Below are 18,885 nucleotides of genomic sequence, written 5' to 3'. Positions count from 1 at the left end.
AGGGATGGCGGTGACAGCGTTCGATGAAACGTTAACAGATACTGAAATTCGAATTTCAAGTATTTTTCACGTATCACATAGTATTACGCTTGACTTTTTTTTTCCTCTCAGTCATTTAACAACATTTGGTTCGCGGGCAGAGCGAAAACGGGCAGCGTCCAGCTGGAGCGCCCAGGCCAGAGCTGACAACACCTGCTTTGACGAGCCCCGCCCGTGTGTCCCTTTGCAGTTCTGTGAATTGGTTACATCCAGTCAGGAGGGGGCTGCATTGGGAGCAAGTTCTTAAACCCCAACCCCTCTTCCACCCCCCGCACCCATCCTCGCTCTGAGCCTGTGCCATGAGGAGTCCGCAGAGAGCCGGGGGTGGGGGGAGGGACGGCTGGAACTGGCCCTGTTTGCTCTCTCAGCAGATCGACATGAGTGCACGAGTACACTTCTAATTTCGGTCTTGTTTCTAGAGAGTCAGAGAAGTGCCTTGATTTCTGAAGGGTGAATACTTTCTACGTTGTATACAGCGTGTCCCTTGCTTAATAACCTTTCTCCCTTTCTGACCCTGCTTCGCAAAAGTTGTGCTCAGTTCCGAAAGTCTGCATGGAACTGTTGTTGAACCCGGTAATCCAGTTAAATACAGTGTTTTACCAGCTGAATATGTGCAAAGTCATGCAACTTGTGGGCGCTGAGTAGAAACGTTTATAGATTTTATCCTCTGAATTTTGAAAATACGATTCAGTTTTCCTCATTTTATTTTGGAGATTCGATGATACTTTCTCCAGTGGTGATACGTTCAATCTACCCTGATACTGTTATATTTGTTATTATGTTTGTTACTCTAAACCTAGATGCGATTCTTAGATGTTACTCTCCTTAGCATAAGAAATTTTTGTTTTTCTGTACCATTCTTTTTTGTGAGGTTCTTGTAGCTATTTGAGAATGTTATTTTTTAATTGTTGGCACTTTCGCTGTTAAGAAAGAGAAGCTCGTTATATGATTTAACAGATGGTTAACAGAGAAACTTTCCAGGAGACTGGGATCCTCATCCTGAGTTTGCTTTGTGACATTTGGGGGTACCCTGAAGACCCATAACCAGCTATGCTTTACCTGGTCCCTTTGGTATTTCTTGGTCTAGATTCAGTCTACCTCCACCAGTTTTCAAAGCCCTAGTTTTAGAAGTCCCACTAGTAGTAAGCAGTGAGATAAGCTGAATGAGTAGAGGGTGTAAGTTAAAATTAAATATGCGTTGTAGACAGTAACAGAACCTGGCATTTCTGATCCCATTCTGCAGCATTTAGTCCTAGATCATCAAGGCAAATAATTTTATACTGCAGCCCAGCCTTTAGAACTCAGCCAGCTCTAGCTCTGGGCCCCACCTGGATCTCCAGACTCTCAGCGACCTGGGAGTGCCTGCTGGTGGGTGACCCATTCTGGACCCTGGCACCACAGCAGTGAGGAAGGCCGAACTCCAGCCTCTTCCTTTCATTCTGACCAGGTTGCAGAAGACTCCTCTCTCAACTCTCTTCATCCTCTTGAGTGGATGGTTCTGTCCTCAGTGCTGTAACCTTCGACAGTAACTAACTGAGCTGCAGTTTCTGTGCCTGTCAAATGGTGATGTTAATAACTGCCTTACGGGGTGTTAGGAACAAATCAGAGTTGGCATTAAAAATTGTTTGTTTAGCTTAAAGTTGTTATAAAAAGTAAGGTATAACATGAGGACCCATTTCTGCCAACATAACCTCAAGGGGATTTATTTTCACAGGATCCTACAAAAGTATGCACATAACTATTTTATCATAATGGCACTTACAGTTACTTAAGATGTAAGCATTTCTTACCACAAGGTTTAATTAAAATTCTGCTGTTCCATTAGAACGTAATCGTTTGAAATTCACATAGTCCTTCAACGTTGACTCCAAATAGAAGGATCCGGAGCTATAGTTTTCGGTTTATGGAAATCATCATTTCTTTCAGATGGTAAAGTCACCATCAGAAGTGCTGTTTCCTGTAACTCTTGGAACAGGTTTGGGGGACAAGTGCTGGCAGCTTAAAGGAAAGCTGTCAGGTGGTTTTATGGAAGAGAGGTGTACAGCTTTCTTCACTCGTTAGGGCTGGGCCAGATCTTAGGGTTCAACTCATGAGAGACCTCCTGAAAGTCTTCTAAGAACGAGTGGCCATGCTCTGAATTTTGGGTATTATCTAGAAGAACTTTGTCTCCGAAAGGGGCATTGTTGCAGTTTTGAAATACTTTTTTGATCCGGCGTGGATCTAGGAGTGTTACTTTATAAACCTATCGGTGTTTCTTTCTCAGGACCTGTCTGGCTCCATTGATGACCTCCCCACGGGAACGGAAGCCACTCTGAGCTCAGCAGTCAGTGCGTCCGGATCCACGAGCAGCCAAGGGGATCAGAGCAACCCTGCTCAGTCGCCTTTCTCTCCACACGCATCCCCCCATCTCTCCAGCATCCCCGGGGGCCCGTCGCCTTCTCCCGTCGGCTCTCCCGTGGGAAGCAACCAGTCACGATCTGGCCCAATTTCTCCCGCAAGTATTCCAGGTATTCATTTCTTAGTATTTATTATTCCACTCGGTGGTAAAGACAGACCTAGTGTCCATAAATGGCAACATACATTCCATGGTTTGTTTTACTATTCAAAAACGTGGTGATGAAACCACATGGTAATGGAACCATGTGTTAGAAGCATAACTTTGAGAGCCCCGATTCCCAAAGATATTCAACTAATGAATAAACAATAAACACTCAGTTACTAAAATCGCCCGCTAGTTTGATGTTTTTGGTTTGGACATTGACCTTCACGCCAGAAATTTGTTTATTCTCAGTGTCTGTTTTGTAATGATTCTATGCATAAGATTCTCTGTTGATGAGTGCCACTGAGGTAAAATTGTGGACAAGTATCGGCCTCAGTTTTTAGGGTTCTATTTAATTTATTCCATGGCAGTCAGCTTCTAACGTGTAGTGTGTGTCCCTGCCGGTGTTTTCCTGGGCCAGCACACATTCACGTCCTCGTCACTGATGGAGACTCGCCTCCTGGTTTTGACGAAAGGAGTTCACGCGCCAGGGAACTCAGCAGCCACACTTCGTCTGTGTCTTTTACCCCCTTTATTGTGTATGTGGGGGTGTTTGTCTGTCTTTCTGTTGCATCATACTCCTCCAGCTTTCTTCTGTCAACATCATCCCTTTCTTTTATCAGCAGATTACTAAATGTAATTTATTTCCACGTAGCTTTTGCTAACATGATCTAGGTGGCTGCCGGAAAGTGCCTTTTACTAATGTATTAGAACGAATATTAAATTGTGGATAAATCTTCTGATAGTTTATTCTGTTCTCTTGAAAGCATGGGTGGTAGTTTTACCCCTTCTTACATTTTACTGCTTTTGTATTTAAAAAATGCTTATTATGGGATGTTTTATATATAAGTCTATATATATGTTTATATTTATATAGATATCTATATCTATATAGATAGATATCTAATAAATCTATATTTATATAGATAAACATGTATATATAGATATAGATAAACATATATATCTATATATATATAGAGAGAGATAGATAGATAAACATATATATATGTATATATGTGAACACATACAACATGCCAATGATGAGACATAGCTATCAAATGAATACTCGTGAACCCACCGTCCTGTTTAAGAATTGGAGTATTACCAGTTTTGCTGTATCTACCTGTGTGTTCCTTTCTTGTCTTTAGTCCCGTCCCTCTTCCCTGCCTCAAATACTCTGTGAATAGTTTTTTTTAATTGTTCTTTTTGGGTGTTTTGTTTTGTTTTGTGGAAGAATTTTATTATAAAAATTCATAGAAAATATTAGTTTTATTGAGTTTTGAGATTTATAGAAACGTATGTAGAGTGACTATATAATTTATCAACCAAGCTGAGACACTTTTGGGGGCATGGAAGTGTTGCTATTAATAATCAGGGGGCAATAGGCATAAACTAGGAAGATTCTTGTCAAAACAGAAAATGTGGTTATCCATTCATGCTGTAAATGGTCTCCCACAATATGCTTTTTTGACTAAATGTTCTGTTTCTAAGGTTCATCCATATTTTAGATACAGCTATAATATAGCACATTTTGATTTAGGCATTCGGATGTTAACCTTTCTTTCAGAAATATGTTTGTCCTTACAGAGATTGTAATTAAACCTGGATTTACCCACCTTCAACATTTTTAAAGCTCCGAATACTTTATATTCCAGAAATCCTTAGGCAGTTTTTGGTATTGAGATGATTTTTGAAGCATCAACTACCTAAACATTAGAAGTCATATGTAAAGTATTGTACTTGTTGAGCAAGAACTCCTTTCGAAAATTGGATCAAAAGGACTTTTCTTAGTAATAGTAACTTCAATGAAAACTCCTCACAGGGATAAAGATATTGTAGCTTTTTATTTAAAATCCCTGACATGGGTAATTCACAATCTGGTGATTTTCACACATATGTTTATCATTCCAGTGGGGATTTTGAAACTCCTTTTTCACTGTTTGGATTTTGATGTGGTGTAGAACACATGCCCAACAAAAGGGCTCACTTTGGACACATGGTACCACATACTGTGGAGGAAGTAGCTCGGCCGGTGAACTGGCTTCAGAGTCTGGTGCTTAGCTCTGTGTTGTGCAGCATAGAGTTGGTCAGCGGATTACGCTTCTGATGACCCCCCAGCCCCATCTCAAACGAGGCCTGTTGTTTGTAGTCGCTGCGGGTAAGGACCTGAATAGGAATCTGTCTGCCAGCTTCTTGGGAAAGTAAGTCTGTAGTAGAATGCTTTCAGGTTTCTTGGAAACGTTGTTTAAAGCACACAGCGTGTTTTTAAGCTTGGGTCCGAAATGCTAACCGCCCAGGGCCTACGTTTTCATTTCACCATACTAGTCCAGGTCAGCTCCTTGCATCCCTGTGGCACAGGGAAAAAATGACACAGCGGAAGTTCCACTTTTGGTGGGGAGGAACGCCCTTCAAGTAGATCCGTAACCATGTTTGCTGAGTGTGAAGGTACCGAGTAACGGGACTGTGCAAAACATGGCAGAGAGAACGTTTCTTTAAGGTTCGTGTTATTCTAAGAGGAGTGACCTCCTGGAAAAGCTGGTCGGCAGTTTCGACACCTGTTCACTTTTCTCCTGGGTGGAACCACAACACTGCAACTGGATGGACTTTCATGTAATTAGCTGATCTCACCTCATTTTATCGCCACCTACTAGTTTTATAACCTCGGACAGGCCTCTGAGCCTCTCTGTGCCTCAGTTTCTGCATTTGTAAAGATAATAACCACACCTCCTAGGGTTCCTGTAAAGATTAAATGTTGATGCACATAAAGGAGACACATGGTAAACACTCAGTGCGTGTTCCCTGTCGCTGTGGTTCTGGTTATCGTTAACCGAGACCCGGAGGCTTGCCCTGTGCTGTCCAGAGCAGCACAGGTGGTTTTGGCAAGTCTTCTGATTGGGAATCCAGTGGCGTTCTTGTGCATTTCAGAAGACATGAATGCCAAGTTTCCAGTGACGATTTGCTGTGCTTACTGAGGTCACTCAGTAGGACCTGCTCAGAGCCAGCCATGGAAGCATAATGTATTGTTACAAAGTTGAATCTATGTTTCTTCTAACTTGGGGGAAAAAAAGATGGTAGGTTAGTGGTTGATCTTCTTGGGGATCAGGTCTGAGAAAGTCCAGAGGAGGGGGAACAAGCATCTGCACCCTTGCTTCACTTAGATCACAGGCAAATTGGTGATTGTGTGGTACGATGAGCAGGCAGTCTAACGTAAAATTTAACAACGGATGCAGTTTAAAATCCGGGGTGATTCCCCATACTTTTTGTATGTATTGAGACCACATCAACTTAACTGATCAGTACCACCCTCTCAGTGGCATTAGCCATGGCTGCCACATGCAGTTGAGCAGGTTCCTCACTGGACAAGGACATGGGCCAGAGGGGTAAATGGGAGTGAAATTCAGGCTGTTCTGTGGGAAGGGGCACCCTTTTTTAATTCATGCAGGGGACTCACACATTTGTCCACATGCTGGCCCTGTACCTCCTGGTGGCCGTCCTCCATGGCTTGAGTCCAGATGCTACCTGTTTCTCCACTCTGTTCCCAAAGCTGAGCCTAGGGACATTACGACATCCGTTTTTGAGAGATGCTCATCGTAAATCTTATGTGCTGTTATTTTAAGGGGATTTGTTAGAAATCATGCATATTTTTGTTGAAAAAGAATTTGGTCTTCTCTTTCCCTCCACCTAGCCTATATGCCCTTGTTTTTTTCCTTTTTTTTTTTTTTAAATGTATTTGTGTAAACTTGTCATAGGTAATAAAACCACATTTTAGGGATGGTCATAACGTTGCTTGTTCTTTTGTTTTAAATTTAACCAAATGCAAAGACACTTTTCCCTTAGAGAACAATCAGGCCCATTTAGTAATCTCACCTTCTCTTTCCCATCCTTAGTCCTTATGTTTAAATTTTGTTAATCCACGTTAGATCCTAAGATAATGTACAGCCTCCCGCCCTTGGCCTCTGAGTCTGTACTGGTGAAGTAAAACCACCAGGTAGTGATCACATGGTTTCCCACCCAGGGCAGGATACTCAGACTGCTGCTTTGGGAACATCTGTTTGGAATTTCCCCATTTTTATTTTTTCTGTCTGTAGTCTTGTGCTTTCTTTTCTCCCCCTTCCTCTCATTCCCAGCACTAACTTGTTTTTTCTGACCTCACTTCTCTCCCATCACCTCCTACTCGACTTGCTACTGCCTCTCCCTGTGTCAGATTGACTCTTTCAATCATTGTCTCTCCAGCAAGTCATTGTTCAAATGCACAGCTGTCGTGTGGCTGATAGCCTAGATGCTGTAAAGCCAGAATGTTGTGGGGGCTTCTTCCTAGTGCTGCTTCCCAGGGTTTGTTGAAAAAAGAGCAGTCATTTTTCTCCATCTCTGTCCTGGAGAATGAAATTGACAGCTAATGAGAACTATCACAGAGGTAGATAAACAAAAGCCCAGTAAAGCATCCCGAATGGCTGAATCTGTTTCTTGCCTGTTAAACCGTTTCTCCACCCACTGCAAATTTGCCCTCCTATCATGCTGCCTCACGAACATTGTGAGTGTCATGGGAACAACTACTGTGATACATTCTGGCACCACATCGGCCCTGGCACATCCCTAACTCAGTGGGGCTTTTCCTTCCTGCGTTCTTTTGAAAAGCAGGATGGAGATTTTTCGTGGTAAGTAGCCACATGGATTCTCCCTTTGTTTGCACATAACTCCAGCACTGCAGCAATCTATGGTTAGAAGTTAAAGAATTTCAGCCCTGGTTGTTTAATCTAAATGAGCATTTGAGGACCCAAATGTATACGTTACTGCATCCCCCCGTGCCATGATAAATTTTCTTGGTTTTTGCTGATTGTTTTCATTTCTCTCTCCTCTTTACGTTGATGTATTTATACTTAGAGACGGAAATGAAATATCTTCATCTCTCTAATTGGCAGTGTGCATGTATATACACATTTAAATCGGGCAAATCTAACATCGGGTGCAGTTGATTCTGCGAGGTCTGATATTAGGCATCTGGTTTCCCTTCTAATAAATGATCCCATCCCACTGTACTTTGGCTGCTTACTGGCTTACATCCGAGAGTTGTTTGCCTCGGTTTTAGGGAAATAAACTCTTGGATCTTGAATGTATCGTGCGGGTCTTACACTGGGCCTCGTTCGTCCTAGCACGCAGTGAGGCTGACACAGCACAGCATCAGAAAGCATTGCCGTTGCCAGCAGATTTAGTGGATGTTAATTTCACTTGTCTTGCCTCCAGAGCCAACCATTCCAGTTTACTAACAAAGCAAAAATGTAAATAAGCCCAACTTTTTTTATTTTTATTTTATTGGCTAAAGGCTTTTGTCAGCTTTTTCCTCCGTGTGCTGTAAGCAGCCACAGTGTTTAAATATTAAGAAGGGTGAGCGTACAGCGGGGAATGGTGATAGGCAGGCAGAAATTAACACTTCACAGCCTGAGAAACATTTTTGTTTACAAAAACTTTAACTGTTCAGACTGCTAGGAGCAGTTCATCGGTTGCGTTAACAAAGACCTAAGGATGGTAACTGTAAATCTCCGAGTAGATTTCCCTCGTCTCTTTTTTTTTTTTTTTTTTTTTAAGAACCGGCATCTGTGCCAAGAGTCCAATTTTAAGTCCCTTTCATCTGACAGGAGAAGGGCTACAGATTAGAACAGCCTGGGACCAAAGATACACAACTAGGTTTTCATGTTAGTGTCCTGATGAATACATGTTTGTTTTCGTGGCCATTCCTTCTGGCTTAGTCGTAGGTATCTATTTTAAGACTAATCAAAGATCCTATCTTCCTGGCCATCACAGGCAGAGAGAAAATAGAGTTGCATCAGATATGAAAGTAGAACTCTCCATTTTTCAGTTTTATGTGCCTTGCTGTTTGAAGTCTCACCTCCCACATCGCCCCTCCCCAGCTCCACTGCTGGCCGAAGGAGACTGGGCGGCCCTGGGTCAGGGTGGTTTAAGAGCTGAGAGACCGTGAGGGAGGAGGGCGACGTGGAGAGGAGTCTTTCATTAATCTTTCAAGAGCTGTCCTCATCACTCCCATCTTTTGCTATCCGTGCCTCCCTCCTCTGGAAGCCCTCCTTTCCCTACCTCTGCAGTGGGCTGGAGCATTCCCCAGGGCGCACGTCTGCAGGCAGCCTCCAGGACTGAATGGCTTCCCGGGAGCCCCCCTGGACGCAGAGCGCCCGGCCGTCTGTGCCCCTTTACCTGTGCAGACTCAGACCTGGCAGATGACTTTCGTTGCGTCCTGTGAAAAGGACCACAGGTTTTAAGAGCCTGTAGAATGGATTTGCCAGAGATCGCCCCTCCACTCTCATAAAGCACCAGTTACCTTATAGTTAAGCCTGATTCTCTGAAGCGTTATCGTGTCAGTTCCTGGATGGTGAGTGATGCATCCCGCCTACCAGCTGGTCATCATGAAATTGCACCCCTCGGGAAAATCTGAGAGATGCTAAAAGAATGAACTCCCAAAAGGGTAGCACATATCTTATTAACTATGGAAAATGTAAACTCTTTGGGCAGCACCGTGGTATATTCAGAGCTCTCCTGTGGAAGTGCTCACCTGGTTCTCCCCTCCGCTTAGCAAGTGAGAGCTGAGATTTCCGTGGGAGCCGATAGAGCCGCACAGACAAACAAGAAGATATTCTGGTCAAAAAACTCATTTTCTTGCTTAATCTGACATTCAGACAAGCAGATTCTGGAAGGATGCTATAATGGGAAAGAGAAAAATGAATTGCATTTAGGAGTTAGTCATAGGCTGGAGTGAACAGGAAGGATTTTAGTGAGAGGAAATGATAGTTCCTGGTCTAATTTGTCAAGATTAGTACCTATAAAATGAACACCGGAGGGTGCAAGCCAGTATCTCTCGCTTTTTTAATCCATTCCTGTCGGATTTTTAGAACTCTAAGGGCTGAAGCCTAACGCATCCTAAATAAATAAATTTTCCACTCTTCAGTTTATCTTTGCTTAAAACTCAGGGTAAAATTATGAGTTTATTTCACTCTGTGTAAGTGGTTCTAAACCGGTTTCCTGTCATGATCACATCAGTAGCGTCTCTGAAATGGCACTGCACGTAATGACACATTTTTTACTTGAAAGTCTGCACAGTCACCCTACCTGGTAATCTTATTTTAAAACATCTATCAAGTGTTCCTTTTTGGCTTCTCTCGAAGTAGAAATCCTGCAACAGCTTGTTGCAAGGAAAATGCATGCTGCTTATTGGCAAGCTGAGCAGGAAGAAAAAAAAAATTCTTAAACACAAAATGCCATTGATATATCCGTGTTTTTAATCTGTGGCAGCCTGGAAAACATCAATTCAGCAGTTCTACAAACCGTGGAGAACTTCAGCCAGTATTTTTTTCCCCCTTACAAAGTAAACTATTTGTATGTTACACAAAACAGTAATTTCAGATCCATTCCAAATGATGCTTAGCAACACTTAAGAAAGGCAACTATATATTTTGTCTTTGTGAGAGATGTGATTGCATCTCCGTGTGCCGTAGTTCTTAGATACGAGAGCCTCCCCCTTTAGGGTACTAATTTAACATTCCGACCAGGAGCCTGGTTATGGAGACTCAGCACTTTGGTCATGGATATGTTCCTGCTGTTTCTCGAGGGCAGGTCCCCCACTGCTGACCTGCGGCCAGACCCTTGCGTTTAAAGCAGGTGCCCCAGGGCTCCGAGCTACCCTTTGCTTAGGAGGCCCCTCCGGACCCAAGTCAGGTATGTTGATAATTGGGGAGTGAGTATTTCTTCTTTTTGTCAAAAGCAGAAATATTTTCAGTTCTTCCATTCCACTGGATTTCCAACTAAACCTTTTCCACTTCTTCCTTCACATTCAGAAAGAAGAGAACATTAACACACATCAAAATACGCATTCCCAGTCGGTTTTGGCTCCCCCTCTCAGTTAAAATTAAGTTACGCAGTTCAGTTTAAACTCTCCTCTCATTTTCCATTCCCTTTCTTCGGTCTTCTGTGTCTGAACATACAGGGAAGGCCATGTCACCAGGGTAGTGTTTTGGTGTCGTTCTCGCTCTGTCAGGTTAGCAGCGGCTAATGTGTTTCCCTGGCTGATCCAGCCGTCCACGCCCACTTTTCCATTATTTTTTTACACTGTTCACTGTAGGAGCACTTCATTCGCCTTGTTTACCGTTTGATTTCATTTCTCCAGCTGAGTAGACTGTCACCCCCTCTAAACTTGTGCTTAACTGAGTAATGCTGCTTCTTGAATCAGCAGAGTACTGCTGCAGTTGAAATGCTATTGGCATTGACCTGCTGTGTTTTCTGTCCTCCGTGGGAGGCGAGGAATTGGAATGGAGGGGTACCAAAGCTTTTGGGCACTAATTTTAGCCCAGAAGTAAAAGTCTCCCAAATCATCTGACTTCTCATTTAGGAAAGTGGTGATAAAATGAGTGGTCCTTAGAGTCAAGATGTCCCTAAAGCTGACTTCACAAACTTGTGGTCTGTGTTTCTGTATTTTCTAAAGGGAATAAATAGCAGTTGTGAAGTGAACAAGCGGGTGTTACGGCTATTTCCCTGTCTTCTGATAGCCCTGGAGCCAGGATTATTATGATGTGTTGATTGATTATAGCCGTTAAGTCTCTTACTAATCAGTTTCATCACTTACTCTCAACTCACACACTTGCACCTTTGATTTCTCTTCCATAACAGGGTGATACGGGTTGTCATTGACTAATGAAGAACAGAATTGGTTTCGGCATGAGACAAACGGAATGCCGACACCAATCCTAAAATGCATTAATCTTTAATAATTCACATCTGCATGTTTATAAATGATATAACCAGGGATTGTTAATGTTGATGTTCTCCCTTCCAAACAGAAAGTGACATAGGAGTTTGTACTTGCAAACTACACTAAATGCATATAGCTGAATGCCAAGAATGTGACCTTGCTGAGGATGCCAAATGTATTAATTCACTGGATGGTTTTTTTGAAAAGTAGCACGTTGTACTTTTGCTGTTGGATAAATCAGGTGATGTCCTGAGAAAGGCCAACAGGCCCAACTGCTCCTTTTCCTTCCACCCTTGTTTATCATTCTCTTCTTTTCATTCATTGATTCAGCCAAGTCCCGAATACATCTTATGCTGCAGGCGTGTTTTTGGAAACTGGGGACAATGCACTGAACATAAATGACAAAGGACCCTGTCCTCATGAAACTTAAATCCTAGCGGGAAAGATGGGAAATGTAGTTTATTACCAGGTATGGTTAGGGGGAAAAAATCAGGTTGCTTCTTTCAGACAGCAGTGATTGGGATAGGTGTCTCTTAGAAATTAATATTCGAACAAGGGACTCAGTGAACAAAGGCAAAAGCGTTCACTCAGTGAGTATCTGGGAGACAGGGACCCCCGCAGAGAGTCAGCAAGCACACGGGCCCTGGATCAGTACTGCGTTTGGTGTGCTGGGCAAGGAAGTCATTGGGGCTGGAGCACAGTAAGGAGGGGGAGATGGGGACAGCGTGGGTAGGCAGTTAGATCAGAGGGTAACCAAGGGCCAGCTTACATGGGGCTTTGTAAATTACTATTGGGATTTAAGAACTTATTTTAAGTATAATCGGAAGCCACTTGGCAGGAAGAGAAGGCAGAGAATGGGGTGATCCAATATATGCTTTAAAAGGATCATCCAGGTTGCTAAGTGGGCTACAGGGGTCAAGGTTGGAAGTGGGGAGACTGATTAGGAGGCTACTTCAGTAGCCTAGGGGAGGTTGGTCACGGCGGGATGTGTAAGTAGCAGAAATGGGGGCGGAAGAGTTTTGACCCCTAGGTTTGGTAGATGGTGGTTCTGTACACTGGAAGACAAAGAAAAGAGCAAGTTTTTGAAGAGGGAATCAAGAGTTTGGTTTTGAACTTGTTACATTTGAGATGCATATTAGGCATCCAGAGGGAGATTTTGAATTGGCAGCTGGTTCTAAGAAGAATCTGGATTCGGAGCAGAGATCTAGGCTAGAGAAGTACGTTTGTGAGTCATCAGCATTCTCGACGAGATTACCTAAGGCACCTAGCCTGCATCATAATCACCTGGAGGGCTTGGGAGAGCAGGTGACTGGGCTTCATACCCAGTTTCTGACTCAGTAGGTTTGGGGTAGAGCTGGAGAATCTGCATTTCCAGCATGTTCCTAGTTGGTGCTGAAGCTGCTGGTCTGGGAACTGGTGACCTGGGAAACGAGCAAAAGTCAGTCGTTCCCAACCCTGGCTGCACAGAGCATCCTGGGAGAGGATGGGTGCGAGGCCCAGCCCCCAGAGGTGCCGAATTAGTGGGTCCGGCTGCAGTCCTCCACCAGCACTTTTTAAAAAGCTCTCCAGGTGATTATTTTGTATAGCCAAGGTTGAGAAATACTGAGAGAAGCATCCTGAGGACTGAACCCTAGGGCACTGAGACGTGTAGAGACTGTGTACAGGGAAGGCAACAATAGCCAGTGGTAAAAGTGGAAAACCAGGGAGAGCTGGGGTTCTGGAAGCCACCCAAGAAAGTGTTTCTAGAATATGGAGAGACCACTTCCCCTCCCTCCCAGTACAGCTTAGCACTTCTCTAGAAGTGTCCTGAGGGCATGTTTTAAAGGGAGCCAGGGTTCCCACTTACCATCATGTATGTATTAGAGGAATTTTATGGATAAATACCTCATGTTTTTAGGGCAGCATGTTGCCGTCTTTTGACCTTGCTATAAATAGGTTGTGATTCAATTGAAATTATAATGTCACAGGAAGAAAATTCTTGTGATAAAATAATTGCTATATTCTTAGGTCTAACTCCCAATATTAACAGAACCCCTAGTTTCACAATTGTTCCTTGAAGTCTGTTTCACACAAAATCCAAGAATCATGTCATTTAAATTCTACTTGAAAAAGGACGAAAACCTGTATTTTTTTGAGAGCTGAACCTCGGTGTATATACTCTCTCTTTTTTTTTTTATGTTGCATCAGTGCCTAATATTGGAAGTTGACGGCGGGAACTAGTTCAGTATTCCATGTGTTCATACCTACTGATTGTGACTTTATGTCAGCAGCTTGCTCCTAGAGCTGAATTCCTTTTGCCCAGAGTATCCATCCCGCCCCTCGCTAGCCTGGAAAACTACTTATTCTCGATGATCCAAGTCCAGCGTCCTTCCCTTTGCAAAGGCCTACGGCTCCCTCCGTGCCAAGGAGAGTCCACCTGTCTCTCGGTGGTTCTCCAGCTGGCCCAGGGGCCTGTTGAGGGCAGTGAGCACTGCTTTTTTTTTTTTTTTTAAATCCCTGGTGCCAAGCATAATGCCTGGCAAGTCAGAGCATACTCAGTAAATGCTGACCAAATTAAAGAGTTTACAGTTCGCTTAGAATAAGTAGGAACTCAAGAAAAGAAAGTTGTAAAGTTGATTACTTCTATGACCTGTCCTCCTGTGGGCTGGGAGCCATCTTTCTACCTTTGTATTTCACAGTTCATGGGATCATTCTATTTCCCTTTCTCCTGGAAGAGATTCCACTATGACAGATGATTTTACTTTCTTTTCCCTTAAAAATAAAACCTGAAATAGTAGTCGTAAGATTTGTCAGTCTAAACCAGACTTCTGCAGTGTAGGCCCTGCCTGATTTTAATCCATAATACACAAAAATTGTGCCATATAAAAATTGTAGCAGGGGCACCTGGGTGGCTCCGTGGTTTGAGCATCCGACTTCAGGTCAGGTCAGGATCTCATGGTTTGTGGGTTTGAGCCTGCATTGGGCTCTGTGCAGACAGCTTGGAGCCTGGAGCCTGCTTTGGATTCTGTGTCTCCTTCCGTCTCTGCCCCTCCCTTGCTCATGTTCTCTGTCTCTCTCTCTGTCTCTGTCTCTCTGTCTCTCTCAAAAATAAACATTAAAAAAGATTTTTTTTTTGATCATAGCATAATTCTGGAATTGTCCAATATCCAACTTTTTTCGTTGTCTCATTATTTTAAATAAATTATCTCTTACTAATAACTAACCCTATTTTCAAAGAAAATGGCCAGTTAAGAACAGATTGGTTATGGGGAGTATTGTCATAATCCAGATGATATTCCCATCCCCCAACTAAGTGGCATCCGTGTTGGCTAGATAAACATGGGGTGGTGAGCAAGGGCTAGCAAGACTGGAATCTGGGCTTCAGCAACACATGAATCCTACGCTTGAGATGCTTGAAAGTGACAAGTGGAAGATAAAAATGGCTGTTTGTGAAAAACATACATTTCAAAAGCATACTTGCCGAACACTGACTTAAAGTCTGAAATTAAAGAATTGATAAAAAACACACGAGCATATGGTCCAGAATGCCTTCCTTCCTGTCCGTGTTGCCTTAGTCTGTCTCCTGTGCTCTCAGAACGACTCCCATACCAGAGGCCCCGGTGACCTGGGCTCAGTCCCCCAGGCCCCTCTGCAGTCAGCTCTGAGAGTGTCACATTGCCCATGGCCAGGCCCTGTTCCAGACCCTGCTTTGGTCCTAAGTGGCCCCTGAGAGCACTGCTGTTCCTCTCCCCACGCAGCCGCCCCCGGTGCTGCTAACGGTTGGCTGCACCTCTTGGAACATAGAGATTTCCATCAGAAGTTTTGGATTTCCTTAAGTTTTTCAGCATGATGCAATGCTTTAGCTTTCTGTCAATTTTAAAAGTAGTTTTAGGGGCACCTGGGTGTCTGCAGTCGGTTGAGCATCTGACTCTTGGTTTTGGCTCGGGTCATGATCTCAGTGTCATGGGATCAAGCCCTGCATTGGGCTCCATGCTGAGTGTGGAACCTGCTTGGGATTCTTTCTCTCTCCCCCCCTCCACCCACTCCCCGACTTGCTTGCTCACTCTCTCTCTCCCTCAAAAGAAAAAGAATAAAATAAAATAAGATAAAATAAAATAAAATAAAATAAAATAAAATAAAATAAAATAAAATAAAAGTAGTTTTATACCAAGAATTTAGAAGGCTTAAGTTTTATCACAAAAATAAGCACTCATTATTTAGTGTAGTTACAGATATAATGAATTTTTAAAACCTTTAGAGAATAGTATTTTAGTACATAAGTTGACAATCCGATACCTTTTTTTTTCTAAGATTTTTTTTCATGGTTTTTTTTTTTTTTTTTTTTTTTTTTTTTGAGAGAGGGAGAGAGAGCACGGGCAAGGGAGGGGCAGAGAGAGCAGGAGACAGAGAATCCCAAACAGGCTTCATGCTGTCAGTGTACAGCCCGATGCGTGGCTCGATCTCACCAACCATGAGATCATGACCTAAGCCAAGACCAAGAGTCAGATGTTTAACCAACTGAGCCACCCAGGCACCCTAACGATTCCATTTCTAAATAGAAAATATGTAGAAACCACGTTGCCTGTAATACCAGTAATTTGGTCCGTTGGTCCCAGGTTTATATATACTGTGCTATTTTCCTCAAATTCTAATATTTAATTGCCAAAGTATCTATCTTTTCCTGTGTTATCATATATTCGAAAGCAGCATTTCTAGGCCTAGGAAACTGACCATGTGCACCGCCCTGGGTCTGCAAATCAAGGGAGTCCTCCCTGCGGGGTGTGTGAGCACTCCTTTGTGGATTTCTGGTGTGGATGCCGGGGGACTCCAGTGAGTAAGCATCAGCGTGTGGCACTTTTCACAGCTACTCATGTTTGCAGTTGAGAGTTGTCATGACATGTGGGGACCCAGAATGAGAAATCTGTGACAAGAGAGGATGGAGGCAAAGGAAACTTTTGTTAAAGGAAAGAAAGTGCCTTGGCGTTAAAAAGGCCTGTCTCTATCAGGCAGCACAGAGCAGCGATCAAGTGGAAAAAAGGGAGCAGGCAGGCGCCTCATCTAATCTTTCTCCTGGGGGCCCAGGTGGACAAATTGGCAACCCTGTTCACAGCTTTTTTTTCCTCTCCCCTTTGTACCATAAGAACTGCTAATCGGATCCATGCTGCTGCAACTGTGGTTAGTTATTAACAGAATAAAAGCAGATTTCTTCAAAAGAACGGGTGGGGGAAACGACTGTACAAAATTGCAAGGTTGTTAGAATCTTAAATGCACAGCAGTCGATTTTTCCCTTATTCTGAATTATACGATGAATGCAAGTCTTTCATCTGTCACTATACCCATTTCTTCAGAAGGCAGCCAAATATTAAGCTTCTCAAACAAAAAAAGAATCTTAGAAAGAGGAAAAATATTGAGGAGGAATAAGAATGGGTAAGAGCGGGGGGAAATTAGGTTTTGTCTTTATTAATTGGTCCTAGTGAGAAGAGATATAAACTGCATGCTCGATCTGGTTTCCCCTCCCCCGCCTCTTACCTTACATCAAAGCAGGGATTCGAGCAGGCTTAGCTGGTAGCTGTTCTGCGTTCTGTGTCTGGAGATCATGCACGAGGCAAGTTCAGAACCCGCCACTTCCTTACACGCGACAGAGCGCTGTGGAGCCGCACCCCCTGGGGGGAGCTGTGTGCCACCCAAGCGCACCTAGGCTTCCCCCACCCCTAGGGGTTTCGCTCTGCACCCCAGAGACCTCCAGATTGGACGCCTGAGCTTTAAAGCTGTTGAGAAGAGTGTGTGTCCGTGAGAACACTGAGTATAGACAGGAATAGTCCAGACCAAGGACGGTTGTGTAGGAATTTCGGTGCATCTCTGATATGCGGAAGAGAGACCTCGTGACCTGTCCAAGGTGCCCAAAGGCGGAAGTGACTCCTGCTTTCAACCAGATCACATCTTTAGTCGTATTACCTATTTCCTTTTCATGTCGTCACACCGAAAGTTAACTTGATAAACTTTCCCTGAAGTTTTGTCTTCTGTTTACTGGCCGCCTTTCTTTTCTTTTTCCACGACCACAGTTTTAGTCACTTCGCCTGAGTAATTGCGGGAGCAAAGACTGTGTGAGCTGAATGGCTCTGGGAGGAGCATGGCCAGCCAGGTTGAGCCACGTTGCTCAGGCCCAGCAGCAGCTATAGGTCCACATTGAAAATCAAGCTGCCGTAAAACCAGAAGCCACCTTTCTCCCGCTCCTTCCGGGTCACTTGGGAATAGTCCAGACCAAGGACCTTTTTAAAAAATTAATTAATTAATTTTTAAATGTTTATTTTTGAGAGAGAGACCGAGCGTGAGCGGGGGAGGGGCAGAGAGAGGGAGACACAGAATCTGAAGCGGGCTCCAGGCTTCGAGCTGTCCGCACAGAGCCCGACACGGGGCTCAAACTCACAAACCACAAGATCATGACCTGAGCCGCAGTGGGACACTTTACCGACTGAGCCACCAAGGCGCCCCAGAATGTTCTGTCTTAAAGCTGAGAATCTCTGGTACATCGGTGTTTCAGGATTCTAGTTTATCTTTAACCAAAGCCTGTAGTGACCTGAAGAGTAAAGTCGAGAAATCTGTGTTGTCTGTGTTCTCTGCAAGAGCCTTTTCAGTTCTTGTCTCAAGTTCTCTGTAAAAAAGCATCCACCCCAAAGGCCTGTAATGAGTTTCAGATAATCAGACTATTAAACTGACTTCCATGTGAAAGACATTACATAACTTTGGTATATTAATAAAAGAGAGCAACTGGAAAAATTCAGTTTGAATCCAGTGGGCTAGATGAAATATGTGTTACACCAAGTTGGTCTTTGTAATGAAAGCGAACAAACGAAACCCCAAAGCACTTGTGGTACAACCACTCTGAAGGCGTAGTTCTCACATAGAATGCACCATATTTGCTGGTCTTTTATTTGTCAGCTGCTAGGCCTCGGAGGCTCTCCTCTCCAGGACTCTAGCAGGGAGTTAGAAAAGAGGCTCTAAATCCTCAGACTGCAGTTGGGCCAATACTTGAAAAGCTGAATCCAGCAGGTGATTGTTCAGTTAGAATGAAGATATGTGGTCCCTCTATGGGTTCTGTCCCATTTGGGGCATCTTGGGAATTTCCTCATTCCTTCAATGACTCAGAAGTACACAGGGCAGGTACACCTCCACTGTACTGACTTATCTGTATATTTGTATAGGACCTGACGGCACATCAATAGTTGGCATTATCTTGGGTGAAGATTTAGGGAAATCTAATTCTACTTTGGAAGAACATTTGAGCCATAGGACGTGGAAGGATTTGTCTTTCCAGATTCAGGCTAAGTCTTTAAAGTTGGGGGACCAGGGGCACCTGAGTGGCTCAGTTGGTTAAGTGTCCGATTTCGGCTCAGGTCATGATCTCATGTTTCATGGGTTCGAGCCCCGTGAAGGGCTCTGTGCTGACAGCTCGGAGCTTGGAGCCTGCTTCGGATTCTGTGTCTCCCTGTCTCTCTGCCTCTCCCCTGCTCGTGCTCTCTCTCTCTCTCTCTCTCTACCTCCCTCTCTCTCTCAAAAATGAATAAAAACATTAAAAAAT

General features: G+C 43.7%; 1 protein-coding gene across 9 annotated transcripts in view; it reads left to right on the top strand.

Annotated features, from left to right (window-relative positions):
• The window catches only part of ARID1B (AT-rich interaction domain 1B), a 450,798-nt gene that overhangs the window by 319,303 nt on the left and 112,610 nt on the right, over nt 1-18,885 (top strand). For all 9 annotated transcript variants that reach the window (XM_047102157.1, XM_047102162.1, XM_047102161.1 and 6 more), the window contains one exon: nt 2,303-2,546. In XM_047102157.1, the coding sequence (XP_046958113.1) occupies nt 2,303-2,546 (244 nt within the window). The remainder of the gene's footprint in view (nt 1-2,302; nt 2,547-18,885) is intronic.

The sequence above is a fragment of the Lynx rufus genome, unplaced genomic scaffold (assembly GCF_022079265.1).
Source record: "Lynx rufus isolate CCGP_SWC_20201006 ecotype Redwood Valley unplaced genomic scaffold, mLynRuf1.p SCAF_6, whole genome shotgun sequence".
NCBI classification, from domain to species: Eukaryota; Metazoa; Chordata; class Mammalia; order Carnivora; family Felidae; genus Lynx; species Lynx rufus.
The sequence above is the reverse complement of the archived record's forward strand: the minus strand, read 5'-3'. Positions and strand labels throughout refer to the sequence as shown.